Source organism: Prionailurus bengalensis, chromosome B3 (genome assembly GCF_016509475.1).
Source record: "Prionailurus bengalensis isolate Pbe53 chromosome B3, Fcat_Pben_1.1_paternal_pri, whole genome shotgun sequence".
Classification (NCBI taxonomy): domain Eukaryota; kingdom Metazoa; phylum Chordata; class Mammalia; order Carnivora; family Felidae; genus Prionailurus; species Prionailurus bengalensis.
This window is the reverse complement of record NC_057355.1, coordinates 39766886-39784617: the sequence shown is the minus strand read 5'-3', so window position 1 is coordinate 39784617 and position 17732 is coordinate 39766886. Positions and strand designations below refer to the sequence as shown.

At 45.4% G+C, this 17732-nt stretch overlaps 1 protein-coding gene across 6 annotated transcripts in view; it reads left to right on the top strand.

Annotated features, from left to right (window-relative positions):
* Positions 1 to 17732, top strand: part of SLC24A1 (solute carrier family 24 member 1) — a 39000-nt gene that overhangs the window by 2365 nt on the left and 18903 nt on the right. For 3 of the 6 annotated variants that reach the window (XM_043555132.1, XM_043555129.1, XM_043555133.1), the window contains exons 1-2: positions 6417 to 6548; positions 9158 to 11171. In XM_043555132.1, the coding sequence (XP_043411067.1) occupies positions 9288 to 11171 (1884 nt within the window). In that variant the 5' untranslated portion in view covers positions 6417 to 6548; positions 9158 to 9287. Of the gene's footprint in view, positions 1 to 6416; positions 6549 to 9157; positions 11172 to 17732 lie in introns of those variants that run through there. The other 3 variants (XM_043555131.1, XM_043555128.1, XM_043555130.1) reach the window with 2 other exon arrangements.

Below are 17732 nucleotides of genomic sequence, written 5' to 3'. Positions count from 1 at the left end.
CCACAACATTTGAGAAAATCACAAAGTTTCTCTCTATTCTGAAATCATAGAAAGACTCACTGAACAAAGAAGGGATTTCATCTGTGCTCTGCAAATAGGGGTGAGCCTTGGTTGCCAAGGGTCTGGCATGTGACACCGAGTATGCATTTGTGGAAAGAAGATAGGAAGGAAGGAGGAGATTATTTGGGGGGAAAAATCAAAGGGAAAAGCAGAGAAAATTTGATACTACATTTGTCTAAGAAAGTAGAATTGAACTTCTTTATTTGGGATACCTTCTCCTTTGAGAAGTGTTACAAAACTCTAAATTGTTAAAGACTCCTCATGATCTGGGTCTGCATCTATCTTGCCGGGCTCACCCTCACCCTCTTAAAACTTTGGTAGCATCTTATAAAAAGATATGCAATATCACTCATCGTCAGGGAAATACAAATCAAAACCACAATGAGATACCACCTCACACCTGTCAGAATGGCTAAAATTAACAACTCAGGCAACAACAGATGTTGGCGAGGATGCAGAGAAAGAGGAACCCTTTTGCATTGATGGTGGGAATGCAAACTGGTGCAACCACTCTGGAAAATAGTATGGAGGTTCCTCAAAAAATTAAAAATAGAACTACCCTATGACTCAACAATTGCACTACTAGGTATTATATCCAAAGGATACAAAAATGCTGATTCAAAGGGGACACATGCACCCCAATGTTTATAGCAGCGCTATCGACAATAGCCAAAGTATGGAAAGCGCCCAAATGTGCATCCACATTCCACAATGGAATATTACTCAGCAATCAAAAAGAATGAAATCTTGCCGTTTGCAACAATATGAATGGAACTAGAATGTATTATGCTAAGCAAAATAAGTCAGAGAAAGGCAAATATGATTTTACTCATATGTGGAATTTAAGAAACAAAACATGAACATAGGGGAAGGGAAGGAATAATAAGTTAAAAACAGAGATGGAAACAAACCATAAGAGACTCTTAACTGCAGAGAACAAACTTAGGGTTGCTGGTGGGGTATTGGGTCAGGGGATGGGCTAAATGAGTGATGGGCATTAAGGAGGGCCCTTGTTGGGATGAGCACTGGGTGTTATATGTAAGTGATGAATCACTAAATTCTATTCCTGAAATCATCATTACACTATATGTTAACTAACTTGGATTTAAATGAAAAAAAAAAACCCACTTTGGTAGCATCTTTCAGTGAAAAAGCAGATAAAGCAAAACAAAACTTCTTTATTATAAAAGTAATTCATTTATAAAGGGAAAAAATTCAAACAGTTTTAAAATATATAAAGTGAAAAATAAGTGTTTCCCTTCCTGAAAGTAACCATATGTATCTCCCTGCCTCAAGGGTGGTTCCAACCACTGGCTTTAAGGCATGAAATATCAGAGAATTTTTTGTTTGGTTTTGTTCATTCTGTAACTACTGATGACAAAAGTACAGCCATTCATACATACTTTTTGCAACTTTGTCTATATTTGTGTGTAATGTGTGTTTATGTATGTATATGCACATATAGGTAATAGTATGAAATATGTAATACTTTAAAATTGTTAAAGTTTGTTTATTTATTTATTCTCTCCACCAAACGTGGGTCTCGAACTCATGACCCCAAGATCAAGAGTCACGTGCTCCTCTGACTGAGCCAGCCAGGTGCCCCAGGTATATAATATCTTTAAACTAAATGCAGTAATGTTATATATACTGTTTTACATCTTGTTTTTATTATTTCTCGTTCATTAGTATATCTTAGGCATCATCTTCCTTCCTTTGAACTGCTATATAATTGATTACTGGGAAGATACGACACCATTTATGTAATCAGTTTTCCATTGACATTTAGATAGCTTTCCATTTCTGCTCTTACAAGCATTGCCTTGTAGACCATTGTGGGGGCTTTTCCTCTGACTGAAGTGGAGAAGCACTGAAAAGTTTGGAGTAGAACAGGGACATGATCTAACTTATAGTTTAACAAGGTCTCATGCGCTACTGTACCAGATTGACACACACTTCATCAGCACTGGATAATACATTTTTTAGTCTTTGTCAACTGATAAGAAAAATACAGGGGTGCCTGGGTGGCTCAGTCGGTTAAGTGGCCAACTTCGGCTCAGGTCATGATCTCGCGGTCTGTGAGTTCGAGCCCCGCGTCGGGCTCTGTGCTGACGGCTCAGAGCCTGGAGCCTGTTTCAGATTCTGTGTCTCCCTCTCTCTGACCCTCCCCCGTTCATGCTCTGTCTCTCTCTGTCTCAAAAATAAATAAACGTTAAAAAGAAATTAAAAAAAAAAAGAAAAATACAATCTCACCATTGCTTCATTTGGTATTCCTCTGTGGGTTTTTTTTTTTAAGTTTATTTATTTTTGAGAGAGAGAGAGAGAAAGAGCACAAGCAAGGGAGGGGCAGAGAGAGGGAGACACAGAATCCAAAGCAGGCTCCAGGCTGTCAGCACAGAGCCTGATGCAGGACTTGAACCCGTGAACTGTGGGATCATGACCTGAGCTGAAGTCAGAAGCTTAACCGACTGAGCCACCCAACAACCCCCAGTTGGTATTCCTTTGTAAAATCAGATTGACAGTGAGTTTTTTTCTTAATTTTTTTTTAACGTTTATTTATTTTTGAGACAGAGAAAGAGTGTGTGAGTGGGGAAGGGGCAGAGAGAGGGAGATACAGAATCTGAAGCAGGCTCCAGGCTCTGAGCTGTCAGCACAGAGCCTGATGCGGGGCTTGAACTCACGAAGAGTGAGATCATCACCTGAGCCGAAATCAAACACCCAACTGACTGAGCCACCCAGGCGCCTCAGATTGACAGTGAGTTTTACTTAATAGGCTGTTACTCATTTGCTCAGTGGGGAGTTGTTAATCAGACTGGTGCTGTGTGGGTTCCTGTATGGCCACATTGAAGCCCTCTGATAGTGCCTGTCTGACTTCTCCTCTAGACCCCAGGCCCGTCCAGATGGGTCCTTGAGAAGGCCCAAGCCCTGGCTCTGAACCATTACTAACCTGAAGTGTCACCACCTGCAAACTCCCTGCCTCAGGTAGGGCCCCAGCCACTGGTTTAAGGAGATGAAGTATTACAGGGTGTTATGGGATGTTTTGGGGCTTATTTTGCTTATTCCCACAGTGACAGCTGTGTGGTCATTTTTTGACCTCTTATACACAGTATTATATAAACAATTAAAACAATATAAACAAAAGGTCTTGGGCTGTGACAGAGTTCAGTGCCTGACAGATCCAAGTGCTGTTCCACAGGTTCCCACTGGACCTCTTACATCACCCCCACAGGTTTTATAAATGAGAAAGCTGACTTTGAGAGACCTTAGGAGACTTGCTCCTGTTCTGGCTTGTTCCTTTATCAGATGTTGTTTAAAGTAGTACCTGTAGGTCAAATTTGGCCCATTTCGTTTACATTTTAATATTTTAAAATTGCTTTACGTTGGAATGCCTATTGATAGGTCATTCATTCTCTGTCCAGACACAGGCCTCATTACTCTCCACGGACTTTGAATAGAACTAATGTAACTTAATTTTATCCACCCAGGCACCAAAGGCATTTGACTTTGCAACCCCTGCCCAATCTTGTCTACTTTCCACTCTGAAACTGTTGGGTCAATAGCAGCTCCCGATGTAGCCCAGAAATAAACCAGCTTCAGCCAGAAACCCTCTACATCAGGCAAAAAATCCCATTCCCTCTTCCTCCTGTTCTAAAAGAACCACAGGAAAAAGCCCTGAGATGCAGAGGGAAAGGAAGGGCCTCTGTGCTGTCCTGTCCAGTCTCTAAACCCTGCCTTCCTCCGTCCCAGATGCTACTATGAGGGTCAGAGCCAGAATGGCCATATCTGTCCTGCCACCCTGTTCCAGGGAGAGTATCAAATGAGGCAGCTTTGTAGAACAAAGTATATCAATTTTTCTTCCTCAGCAGTCATGGTCTTTTTCCAGCACTTTGTCTCTAAAAGGACATAAACCTATGTGAGTGGGCATTTCCTCCGCACCCTCCTGACCTCATGCGTAGCTCAGGTACCCTATCCCAGAGCATCTGCTCACTGGGATGTACTTTTTCATTCCATCAATAAATATACAGCCCACTGTACTGGGCTCTGGGGATTGATTCAGTCATGAATAAGACAGGCAAGGTCCCTGTCCTCCTCTTAGAGCCACTAACTAGTAAGAGATTCAGAACGCTAATCAGGTGATCACACTTAGTACACAGTACAGTGTTGTCACAGTGGAATGCATGGGGACCGGCTGCCCCCCTAGCAGCCTATGATCTCCGGAAGAAGAATAACAACAGTACCAGACACTGTTGACGTGTTTTCCATATTAATTTACTTGATCTTGGTAACAGGCCTACCAAGCAGGTAGTGTCATTATCACCCTCATTTTACAGGGGAAGAGATTGCCCAAATTCACCGTGCCAGGACAGACAATGCTTCCACTCTTGGTTGAGCAGCAAACTTTTCTACAGCCTGGTGAATTTCAAAATGTGCCATAACCCCATGAGAACAAGACAGAAGGAACCAGATTCACCCCCAGCAAGTGAGATTTGGGTTGGACACTAGAAAGAACTCCTTGGCAACAGTTAGTTATAAGTATATGAGAAAAATTGGGGCACCTGGGTGGCTCATTTGGTAAACCCGCTGACTCTTGATTTCTGCTCAGGTCATGATCACAAGGTCGTGTGATCAAGCACCATGTAGGGCTCCAGGCTGAGTGTGGAGCTTGCTTAAGATTCTCTCTCTCTCTCCCTCTGCCCCTCTCCTCTGCTCGCTTTCTCTCTCTCTCTCTCTCTCTCTCTCTCTCTCAAAAATAAATAAATAAATAAATAAAGCATATGAGAAAAGGGATTCCTTTTCTGGGAATTTGCTTTTTTGAATTTTCTGTATGGCATAAATAACATTGTAAAAAATAGAGGAATTAATCCAGAAAAAAAAAAGATCTCTCAAAATTCCACCTGTGAATTGGGTTCCTTTGTTCATCTTTCCAGGCCGCATGGAGACTGTGAGCTGGTGTGGGAGGAGAAGTAACTAGATCTGGGGCTGCTTGCAGCAGCCTGAAGGCAAGGATGTGCTAACTAGCAGAGGTCAGCCCCATCCCTCTGCTTCCACAGGGGGCAGGCACCCCTGTGTGTTTCAGCAGGGGGAGCTGGCTACCTTCTGACTCTGACAGGCCACTCTGGATAAAGTAGGGCAGGGTGAGGCTGTGAGGGATTACCTGCTTTTTCAGATGAGAACAATCAAAACTGCATGCTCTCTAGTCCCTGGGGGAAACAGGGAGGGAGAAAGGAGCAATCAGCAATCCAGCAAAGCTAGGTGAATGATTAAAATGACTTCCAGGTCAATGGGTAGGGTCCTAAGTCCCCATTGCTTCACCCCACCTTCACTTCAGCAGCTCCAGCCATGAGCTGGAGGCATAATTCCTTGGGTATCTTGGGATGTCCCAGCTTGTTCTGGGGAGTTCTGCCAGTGCCCTCTCCCCCAAGGATTTCCCTCTGGCCTAATAAAATATTTTTTATGTGTGAAATACTTTAAGGTAGTTTGAAGTATTTTCCCCACATTCTCTCATATTTTACCTTATTTTTAAAGTTCATTTATTTATTGAGAGAGAGAGAGAGAGAGAGAGAGAGAATGGTGGGGGAGGGGCAGAGAGAGAGACACAGAGAGAGACAGAGAGAGACAGAGAGAGAGAGAGAGAGAGAGGGAGAGAGAGAAAGAGAGAGAGAGAGACAGAGAGAGACAGAGAGAGACAGAGAGAGAGAGAGAATCCCAAGCAGGCTCTTCACTGCCAGCCCAGAGCCGAACTCAGTGCTTGAACCCATGAACTGTGAGATCATGACCGGAGCCTAAGCCGGATGCTTAACCAACTAAGCCACCCAGGGGCCCCTCTCATATTTTTAAATAAACTTTATTTCTTAGAGCAGTTTTAGGTTCACAGTGAAATTGAGCAGATACTCCCTCATTTTTAATTTTGATTCTCACATCCACCCTACAAATAGATAGAAGGGGTATTATCTCCACATTTTCGTTACATTTAGACTCACAGTAACAGAGCCTGGTGTTAACTGAGGTCTTCTGATCTCTTAAGCCCCAGGTACTTTCTCTTGGTTACCTCAGAGTGCCTTCTGAATCTTTCCAGATCTTTCCTCACACTAAGCCTGGGAACCTTGCACCATCTCTCCTTGCGAGAGCTTAGAGCCAAGTTTGAGAAGTTTCCCCCGGTTCCCTGTTGACTGCAGGGGGCCACTAGAGAGCCCATCTCTTTCCCGGGTGAAAGGTCCACCCTCTCAGGCTCTGGCAGAGGCACTGGGACCCAGAACTTGTACAATGCCTTGATAAGCTTCTTAGAGGTGGGTATTAGCAGGGATCGGATATTCTTTCCCTGAGATGCCCTTCACACCCGACCCTGCTTTGAATTAGGATTCCATAGGGGAGCTGGGGACAGGAGAATGGGGTGTGCTCTGCTGTCCAGCTTCAGACTCACTCTTTGAGACCCTGGGTTCTGACAAGTTTCCAGAACTGAGAAGACACTCAGATGTCCAGGTTTGAAGGTAAATGATGTGCTTAGGTAGGAGGGATCAGCTGGGGTGCCAGCTCAGCTCTGTTATACAACACAGGCACACCAGGAATAGGAAGACCCTCCAAAGGTCTTGAGGAGAGTCAAGCGGGTTGCTACGGAGTTGAGCGTCCGGCAAGGGACAGGGCGGCTGCAGGGAGATGGTGGAAATACAGTTACAGGAATCAAGGACAGAGAAGGAAATTCGCTTATTCTGTACTGCTCCTTTAGCTTGCTCCTTTTTTGTTTTGTTTTTTAACGTTTATTTTGGCGAAAGAGAGAGGGGGTGGGGAGGGAGAGGGAGAGAGAGGGGGACAGAGGATCCGAAGCTCACTGACAGCAGTGAGCCCGATGCAGGATTCGAACTCAGGAACCATGAGATCATGACCTGAGCCGTAGTCGGACATGTAACCGACCGAGCCACCCAGGCGCCCCCTGTTTTGGTTTTTAAGATAAATGAATTTGATGGGGCGCCTGGGTGGCTCAGTTGGCTGAGCGTCCGACTTCGGCTCAGGTCATGATCTCGCGGCCTGTGAGTTCAAGCCCCGCGTAAGGCTCTGTGCCGACAGCTTGGAGCCTGGAACCTGCTTCGGATTCTGTCTCTCCCTGTCTCTCTGCACCCTCCCCCCCCCGGCTCATGCTCTGTCTCTCTCTCTCTTTCTGTCTCTCTCTGTCAAAAATAAATAAGCATTAAAAATTAAAAAAAAATGCATTTGCATCTCTAGTTAGCATGGTATGCTGGAAAGAATGGGGCATTAGAAGGCTCACCTGCTCTGCTATGCACTAGCTGTGTCGTATTGAGAGAGTCACATCTCTTCTCGGGAACTCGGTTTCTTCATGTCTCAAACGGGGAGCTGCACTAAGCAGTGTCTGCAATTCCTTCTACCTTTAATGTCCTAAGAGTCCTAAAGAGTCTTTAATATCCTAAGAGTCTACCTTTAACGTCCTAAGAGTCTATTAGTCTAGACTCTAATATATTAGAGTCTTCTAATATATTACTTTATATGCAAACCCAACCATTTCTAGCTATTGTTTTATAATAATCTGCGGACACTAAATAGAGATTTAATGAATATTTAGTTCTTTATAAATTGAGGATTTTATGAGGGCCCATCACGTTCTTCTTCCCTCCTGAAGAATATAAATTAAACCTTTGTATAAGATTAGAAAATTAAAATTTTACATAAAATTAACCCTTTATATAAAATTAACCCTTACGTAGCACTTGACTCTCTACAATGCTTTTTGTAGACCTTATGTGTTTTTACTCTCAACATTCCTGTGACATAGGTATTGTTATTAGTATTTACATGCATAGATATTGTTATTACTATTGTTATTTCTGTTAAATTTAAGTTTAATATACCATAGTGACGCCTGGGTGGCTCAGTCAGTTAAGCGTCCAACCTATGGTTGGACCTGTGGTTTTGGCTCAGGTCACGATCTCATGGTTTCATGAGTTCAAGCCCTGTGTCAGGCTTTGCACTGACAGTGCAGGGCCTGCTTGTGATTTTCTCTCTCTCCCTTTCTGTCTACTCCTCCCCGGTCTCTCTCAAAATAAATAAATAAACTTAAAAAAATACAATTAAATGGCACAGGATAAAAAGGTTAAACAGTTAATCTGAACATTATGATACACTGAAAAGTGGGGTGCCTGGGTGGCTCAGTCGGTTAAGCGTCCGACTTTGGCTCAGATGGTGATCTCACGGTCCATGGGTTTGAGTCCCACATCGGGCTCTGTGCTGACAGCTCAGAGCCTGGAGCCTGCTTCAGATTCTGCATCTCCCTCTCTCTCTGCCCCTCCCCTACTCTCTCTCTCTCTCAAAAATAAATAAAAATAAACATTTTTTAAAAAAGGATATACTGAAAAGTAAGTCTTCCTCAGACCCCTGACCTCAGTTTCCTCTCTCCACGTGTCCTTCCAGGGACCCTCTTTGCATAATCAACATATACATTATCATGCTTATTTCACAGAGGAGGCAATGAGGTTCGGCCTGTCCAGGGAGGCACACCCGGTAAGCAGCTGAGCTGGAAATCCAGGCCTTTGACTCCATTCTCCGTGTTCTTCCCACCACACCACACTGTCTGGGAAGCTCTATGGCATTAGATTTTGTCCTCTCTGGATGATATGGTGGAATTGTTTTAAGTCAGTCCAAAACCAGAAAACAAAAAATCACCAACAGAGACTTGAATTCCCAGCGCTGCCTTCCACTGCTGCCTGTTTTTGTCTGAAGCTTAAAATCATTCCCTTCCTCTGCCTTTGACAAGGTGCGATCTGTGGCCTGGGGCACCAACTATGGATGACTGAGCTCCCAGTATGTCAGGCTTGGGTTTGGGGGATACTGGCAGACCTCTTGCGGGGATCCCAAAGAGGATTAGGTAGTCCCAGCTCAGGAACCTGGCTGCTGGCATGTCTACACAGAGGACCTCTAATGCTTTTTCCCAAGAGCAGGCATTTTTCTCTGGAACAGGCGGCAGGGGTACTTTTGTTCCAGCAGAAACAACTGCCTCCTAGCACAAAGGTCCACTCTTCTAGATGATGGTTTGATGGATCTCAGCTCTCCTTGTAAGGGACAAATAACCTCTTCTTTTTTCCCCCTGCAGGTTTGTGGATACCCCCTGGCTGGGCTTCATGGAGAATTCTTCACTGATCACCAACCTGAATCCCAGAACAGACCCCCTCTTTCCCTGGACAGAATGAAAGGCCTTCCGTAGCCAGGCATAGCTGGCCATCATGGGGAAATTGATCAGAATGGGGGCACGGGAGAGGCGGTTACTCCGGCCAAAGCGGCTTCATTGGAGTCGCCTCCTCTTCCTGTTGGGAATGTTGGTCATCGGTTCCACCTACCAGCACCTGAGGAGCCCCCGGGGCCTCCCCTCATTGTGGGCAGCAGTCTCCTCCCAACATTCTGTAAAACTGGCCAGCCGTGACCTCCCTGACAATGAGATGATGATGGTGAGCAGTGACCCTCCAAGAGCTAGCTCTGAAATGGAGGTGCCCCAAGCCACGGTGGGCAGGGTTCGTGAAGCAACACCTGGGATAACAATGAAGAATACACACGATCCACCCAGAAGAACAGCCGACATCACTCCAACAATACCCAAGATTAAGTACACAGCAGGAGACATAGAAAGAGTGAAGGGAGACAGCACAACCATACCCAGTGGAGTACTGAGTCACTACACCCCAACTTCAAACAGACCAACAGTGAAGAATTACACCCCAACACCACCACCCAGGGGAGAAATGCAGAGCTACAATCCAATTCAAGCCAAGGGAAAGGTGAAGAGATACACCCCATCTCCACTTGGTAGACTAGTAGGCAATTATGCCCCATCCACACTCATGACAATGACAAGGAGACATGGGGTCACCCCCAGAACAACAGTGAAAGACAGTGAAATTATGACAACCACCAAAATATTGGAGACTAACCCCTCTAAGAGAATGGTGGAGGAAACCACCCCAGCTACTCTCAAGGGAATAATTAACACCCCAACTTTCCAGATAAGTGGTATAGAAACAAACATCTTGACTTCTCCAAGAAGTATAACAGAAAAGAACACTGTCAATACCCCCAGAACAGTGGACAGTAAGAGCCCAATCAAGCCACGGGGGTTAGTGGGAAAGAACAGGCTGACAACTTCTCTGGGAACGGTCCTTGAGCGCATCACAGCCATCTCTGAGGGGCAAGTGATGATAAGCACCATGACAGGCAGTAGCCCAAAGGATATCAAAGCCTCTACTGCTACCTGGAGTGTTAGTGATCCTTTGTCTAGGACCAGTGCATTGACCATGGGAATATCCTCAGCCACCTACAGGGGGCTGGCAAAGAAACCTTCCATAGCACCCGGGACCTCATCAACCTCCAAGGTCAGGGTGAATCCAAAGATCCATGTGCATCACTGTGTTTTTGTGGAACCAGCCCCGGCTGTGCCCCCTGCTTCCTCCCCCAACCTGACAACAGCTGCGATCCCAGAGGCACCCAGTTCCAGTCCCTCAGAGCTGCCCCCTGGCTGGCCAGACCTTCACTCCAAGGCAGAGTACCCCCCAGACTTGTTCAGCATAGAGGAGCGGCGACAGGGCTGGGTGGTGCTGCACATCTTTGGCATGATGTATGTGTTTGTGGCCTTGGCCATCGTGTGTGATGAGTACTTCGTCCCAGCCCTGGGTGTCATCACGGATAAGCTACAGATCTCTGATGATGTGGCAGGTGCCACCTTCATGGCTGCTGGAGGCTCTGCCCCCGAGCTCTTCACCTCCCTCATTGGCGTCTTCATCTCCCACAGCAATGTGGGCATTGGTACCATCGTGGGCTCTGCTGTGTTCAACATCCTCTTTGTCATCGGCACCTGTGCCCTCTTCTCCCGGGAGATCCTCAATCTCACGTGGTGGCCCTTGTTCCGTGACGTCTCCTTTTATATCCTTGACCTGATGATGCTCATTCTCTTCTTCCTGGACAGCCTCATTGCCTGGTGGGAAAGCCTGCTGCTGCTGCTGGCCTATGCCTTCTATGTGTTCACCATGAAGTGGAATAAACAACTAGAGATATGGGTGAAGGAGCAGCTCAGCAGGAGGCCAGTGGCCAAGGTCATGGCCTTGGGGGACCTCAGCAAGGTAAGGACAGGATGGTTCAAGTTCTGCAGCCCCTTTGGGGCAAAAAGGGGGGAGAAGCCAGTGACTAAAGAGGAAAGTGCTGGGTCAGACCTCAAGAGATGGGTGCTTTGGTTCCCTTTGCTATTCATTCAACATTTAAAGTCCTATTCTTTTCTAGGCACTATGCTGGGACCTTTGCAAGAGTGACTTTGGCTCAGCCCCCGATCACCCAGTGGTTATTATCATGATCTATCATTGGTAGGGGAAGAAACCGAGGCCTAATCAAGTCAAACCACTGTTCAAGGTCACACAGCACATAGGCAGTGGAGCCAGGATTTGAACTTGGGCTGGTCTGACTGGGTCTTTGGAAATGGCATTTGAGCTGGGCTTTGGAGAATATCCAAGGAAGGTATCAGGCAGGGAAAAATGATAATCTCTTCCCTGTCCATGGTGTTGAGGGCTTGTCTAGCACCTCCACTTTCACTTAATCTTGTTTGTTCACATTCCAGATGTGGAGGGGCTAGTGGCTGGGATGGGGTCTGGCAGGGGGAGGTTTTTGGGTTTTGTTGTGTTTTTGATATATTGGAGAAGATGAGAGCTCCACTCATCCATGATAGGCTAGCCCTGCGTGCAGAGCCCTCTCTGCGTGTTGAGTGGAGACCAGATATCAGAGGCTCTAACCTTAAGGCTTTCTCCTGACCCTCAACTTCCTTTTTAAGAATTTCTTTGCCCCCATGAGGGACCCTCCCTCTAAGTTCACTGCATGATTCAATCACCTGGAAGATGAGATTAGACCGGGGAAGAGATTTCTGAAGATTCATCTCAGAGTTTTTGTTCCTTGACTCCAAAGTGAGATACCCTAGGGAACACAGATCTTGTTTCTTTCTTGCTCCTAAACAGTGAGTTTGGGCAAAGGTCAACTCTCAGCCTGCCTCTTTCGGGTCTCAGACAAACCACTGGTGTGAACATAATTTTGTGTGCAAAGAGTGGAAGGACTTAGCTACTTAATCCAGAGCAGTTTTGATGAGTGGGCAGGATGGAGACCACATTTAGCAGCATGTCTGGGAGATCTATGATGCAAGGAAGAGAAAATGAACTCCCTCTAGGATTTTTGAGATGATGTGGTGTTCTGGACAGAACACAGAACTAAGAGTCAGGAAATCTGGGTTCTATTCTGATTCTGCCTCTAACTAACTGTGTGACCTTGGATGGGTCCCTTCCCTTCTCTGGGGGAAATGACAGAGTCCACCTGGCCACCAAAAGGTCCTATCTGACAACCATTGTCCAAGTGAGTTCAGTTCTGGCAGGCCCCGCATCGTGGTTTTTTTGTCCAGTCTGGTCAACCAAGCTCCAATTGCCATATCTGCAGATGACTCCAAAGGAGAATGTCCTACCCAAGGTTGTACAGCCAGCAGGTGTCAGAACTGGCATGAGAACCCAGGATCTAACTCCCCATTCAGTGCTATTTTCTATTAGGCTACTACTCCATGAAGCCAGAGGCTTAAAAAAGAAAGGGAGGCTCAGAGCATTACATAATTTAATATGAAGAAACAGCGGCCTCCCTCCTAGTGAGGTCCTCAGGGCGCATCTTGCTGAGGGTGGCCATAAGCCTGGTAGTCTCCCCTGAGAAAAGCATCTAATGCCTTGGTACACACAGGCCAACCGTTTTCAAAATGCCTCTGACTTGCCTCCTAATTCTTATCAGTAATTCTGTTTTTTTAATTTTTTTTAATGTTTATTTATTTTTGAGAGAGAGGGAGACAGAGTGTGAGCGGGGAAGGGACAGAGAGAGAGGGAGATACAGAATCCGAAGCAGGCTCCAGGCTCTGAGCTGTCAGCACAGCATGATGCAGGGCTTGAACTCACAAACCATGAGATCGTGATCTGAGCTGAAGTCAGATGCTTAACCGACCGAGCCACCCAGGCACCCCTGTTTTTTGTTTTTTTTTTTTAATTTTTAATGTTTTGTATATTTTTGAGAGAGAGGGAGACAGAGCATGAGTCGGGGAGGGACAGAGAGAGAGGGAGACACAGAATCTGAAGCAGGCTCCAGGCTCTGAGCTGTCAGCACAGAGCCCGACGAGGGGCTTGAACTCACCAACCATGAGATCATGACCTGAGCCGAAGCTGGACGCTTAACAGACTGAGCCACCCAGGCGCCCCTCAGTGCTGTTTTTATTTCAAGTCTCCAAATTCTGAGTTTTCCATTTTGCCAGGGCTAGACTATCAAAGGAAAGCTCATCAAACAGTGAAACATAATCATGATTTTAAAGGAGAATTTGTAATCTACTTAAAGAGACTCTTCAAGGGCAATAGTAGCAGGTCTTTGCCAACCACCAAGAGTGATGCCGGTTACAGCTCTGTTCTTATCTGTTGAAACAAATCCAGCATGAATTTTAATTAACAGTGTTATTTAAAAAAACAGGTTGAATTGCGGGCTATTATTAAAAGTAAATTTATATTTATTTAAAGTTAAAAACCTATGGGGTGCCTGGGTGGCTCAGTCGGTTAAGTATCTGACTTTGGCTCAGGTCATGATCTCGCAGTTTGTGAGTTCAAGCCCCACATCAGGCTCTGTGCTGATAGCTCAAAGTCTGGGAGCCTGCTTCTGATTCTGTGTCTGCCTCGCTCTGCCCCTTGCCTGTTCGTGTTCTGTCTCTGTCTCTCTCTCTCTCAAAAATAAATAAACATTCAAAAAATTTTTAAAAAAAATTAAAAACCTAGCCTGGTGGGCTTGGCCAGTAGAGTATGCGATTCTTGGTCTTGGGGTTGTGAGTTCCAGTCCCATGTTGAGTGCTTAAAAATAAAATCTTTTAAAAAATAAAAACCTATAGTTAGTACTTTCCAGCACTAACAACTCCTCACTGAAAATTAGTACAAGTAACAAGAACTATAGCTATTTTGACATGGTTTTTAAAGCATCTGGATTTGAATTTCACCTCAAGTTTCTAATAGCAAGAGAGATAGAGCATTCTTTAAAAATTTTTTTTTAATGTTTATTTATTTTTGAAAGAGAGATAGTGTGGGAAGGGGAGGGGCAGAGGGTCCAAAACAGGCTCTGTGCTGACAGCAGGGAGCCTGATGCAGCTTGAACTCATGAACTGTGAGATCATGACCTGAGCAGAAGTTGGATGCTTCTAGAGATAGAGATAGAGGTAGATAGATATATATAGAGAACAGTCTTTGTCTTTGCTTCTACCTTTATGTCTATGTTTGGCTGGCCAAGACCTATGATTTGGTCAGAGGGAGATAAATTATCCTGCACTTCACTGATAGACTGAGGGCGAGCTATTCGGTTTTGAATTCATGCAACAATTCTCGAAAATCCAATTGTTGATCTAGTAAACTGTGTTGGCATTTGTTTTTTGCAGTTTACCCCTGTGAACTGTTTGACTTTAACATGAAAATGAACGTGCCTTGCTCTCTCACTAATGTTGACATACCGACGCACACCTCTCCACGACTAATGGTTCCTCTCTGAGCATCACCTCTGGAAAGTAGGGATCCAGGGAAACCGGGCTTATTCAGTCTGCCATGGCCCAAAGTGAAGAAGTCAGAGAGAAGTGGGGCATACCCAGACAGGGTGGTAGGGAGCCAAGGAGAGGCAGGGTAGGCCAGGTCAGAGCCACAGGTGCTCCGGAAGTCTAAGCAGCAGGAAGAGAAGTGGAGGGCGGTGTGAGCCAGCTCCTTTTGGAGAGAAATAGGAATAGGAAAGACACCTGGGCCTCCCCCTGCCTCCGTTAGCAGCCTGGGGTGAGGGGTAGAGGGGGTGGCTACAGCATCAAGCTCATCATTGCCACTGAACAGGAAACAGTCTTTGCATCTCCCAAAGAGGTGCTCCCAGGGTCTTGTCTCTAGCAGGAGATCCGTAAGTATTTGGTTTGGTTTCCTCAGGAAATCCTAACAGTTCAGGGACTCCAGTGTAGAGGAAAGTGAGGCCCCCAGCAGATATTTAACTCAGCTAGTTTCACAGTGAGTTGGTGGTTCTTACCACTGATTCCTGAAGCTGTATTTTTGGATTTTAATCCAGGCTACACTGCAGACTCTCCCCGTTGCCCTGGGCAAGTCAATGCCATTCAACAAACCTTTATTATTAAGCACTTAGATGAAAAGCAGTGTGGGAAAAAGATTGTGTCCCTTCCAGTAGAAAGGACAGGCTTGGCAAGAGTAATTGTAATAAAACGAGCTTTATACAAAGTGCTACAAAGTCACTTTGCTCTTCAACCAGGCCTTAGATTGTTTGTCTATAAAGTGAATGGGATGACCCAGAGCAGGGGTTGGCCGACTTTTACCGGAAAGAGCCAGATAGTAAGTATTTCAGGCTTTGCAGGCCATACTGTCTCTGTCACAACTACTCAGCTCTGTTGTTGCAGCATGAAAGCAGCCACAGACAGAACATAAACACACGGAAATGGCCACATGGTGTTTTACCAATTGCAACATACTTGCAGGTGTTTTTCTATGTGAACAATTTGGAGACAAGATCAGAGAATTATTAATTCTTTAAAAAATTTTTTTCACATTTATTTATTTTTGAGAGAGAGACAGAGTGTGAGCATGGGAGGGGCAGAGAGAGAGGGAGACACAGAATCCAAAGCAGGCTCCAGGCTCTGTGCTGACTGAGCTGTCAGCACAGAGCCCGACGCGCGGTGCTCAAATTCACAAACTGTGAAATCATGACCTGAGAGGAAGTCAAGTCAGACGCTTAACCGACTGAGCCACCCAGGCACCCCTGGGCTAAGATATTTTAGACAACATCGTCAAACTGGCATGTATTGGTTTGGGATACCTTTTATGACCCCTATTATCGATATAGGCTAACTTAGCTTGCTCTGAAATTTTATACCTGAGTAGAAAGTATGCCTGAATATAAAGCGTACACCTGTCCATGTATTTGTTCTAGCCTGACATGATAAATATCTGACTTGCCTTGACCATGCATAGTCACAGAAAGCCAATAAACAGCAAAGCCGATGCACTAGCCGGGCTTTAAAAGCGTTATCTCTCAATGGTTGAAGCACCTCTGGCCATTATAGAGAGAGCTCCCAGCTTAGCTAGAAAGGACCAGCCATCCGCAGGAGATGCTAATTGGCAATATGGCCTGAGGGGAGCCAGTGGTGAAAAGGAATCCAAGGGAGGAGGTGGGGGGGAGGGGAACAAACCTATTTTGGGTCCCTTTGGGTCTCTATCCACATCATGCCCTCAAGAATACTTCAGAATGTGAAACTCTGGAGAAAAGTCTGTCACTCTTCCTAAATGCATTGAGGCCTGTTTTTTTGTTTGTTTTGCTTTGTTTTGTTTTCCTGGCAAAGTTTTTTTAAATTAAACCAACCAATATGACTCTCAAGCAGGAAAACCAAGTACCTCCTAAGGAGCCACCCTTTCCCTTTCTTGCCAGGGTTGACATTTATTCCAAGGGCTCCTGTCAGTGGCTTATATGGTACCTGTCTGCTGTGGAGACAAGGGGGCTGTGGACAGGAAAGCCTTTTCAGTCTCTGTGGACCACCCCCCTCCCCCATCCCTGCTCTAGGCTGCAGGGAATCCACTAAGCATCCTAGCCTGGGCTCAGGGTTGTTTTTTTTTTTTCCTTCCTTCCTTCCTTCCTTCCTTCCTTAGCATTCACCCATTTTAATTAATTAATTGATTTAATTTTTTAATGTTTACTTATTTTTTTATTATTATTTTTTTTAGCATTTATTTATTTTTGAGACAGAGAGAGACAGAGCATGAATGGGGGAGGGTCAGAGAGAGGGAGACACAGAATTCGAAACAGGCTCCAGGCTCCGAGCTGTTAGCACAGAGCCCGACGCGGGGCTTGAACTCACGGACCACGAGATCATGACCTGAGCCGAAGTCGGCCGCTTAACCGACTGAGCCACCCAGGCGCCCCATTGTTTACTTATTTTTGAGAGAGAGAGAGAGAGAGAGAGAGAGAGAGCAGGAGAGGGGCAGAGAGAGAGGGAGACACAGAATCTGAAGCAGGATCCAGGCTCTGAGCTGTCAGCACTGAGCCTGACACGGGGCTCGAACCCACGAACCATGAGATCATGACCTAAGCTGAAGTTGGATGCTTAACCGACTGAGCCACCCAGGCACCCCTATTTTTATTTATTTTTTTTTAAATAGGCCTCACACCCGTTGTGGGGCTTGAACTCACAATGTTGAGATCAGGGTTGCACGCCCTAGTGACTGAGCCAGCCAGGAGCCCCAGGGTTCCCTCCTTCAACTCCTTGAATACTTAGCTTCCCCCCAGTTGTCACAAAAAGTTGGTATGAGTAGAATTCTCAATTTTAAGCCTTCTTTTCGTCATAAAAATTTTTTTAGTGCTCACCTGCTAGTCAGTGCTGGCAGATGACAAAATGAATGTGTAAGAAACAAGTATGAACAGAACTCAAGAACCTGATCATGCCTGGTCTAATAGCTTGTTTCCATGAATGCATGTGTGCTTATAATTGAGATTTTACATGCATTCATGCAACACAGTAATATTTTCTCATACTGAAAATGATGGGATTAAATATGAGATTAGATATACATGGTGTTCTACAAGTAACAGCATGATTTCTAGATGCTCTACCACCT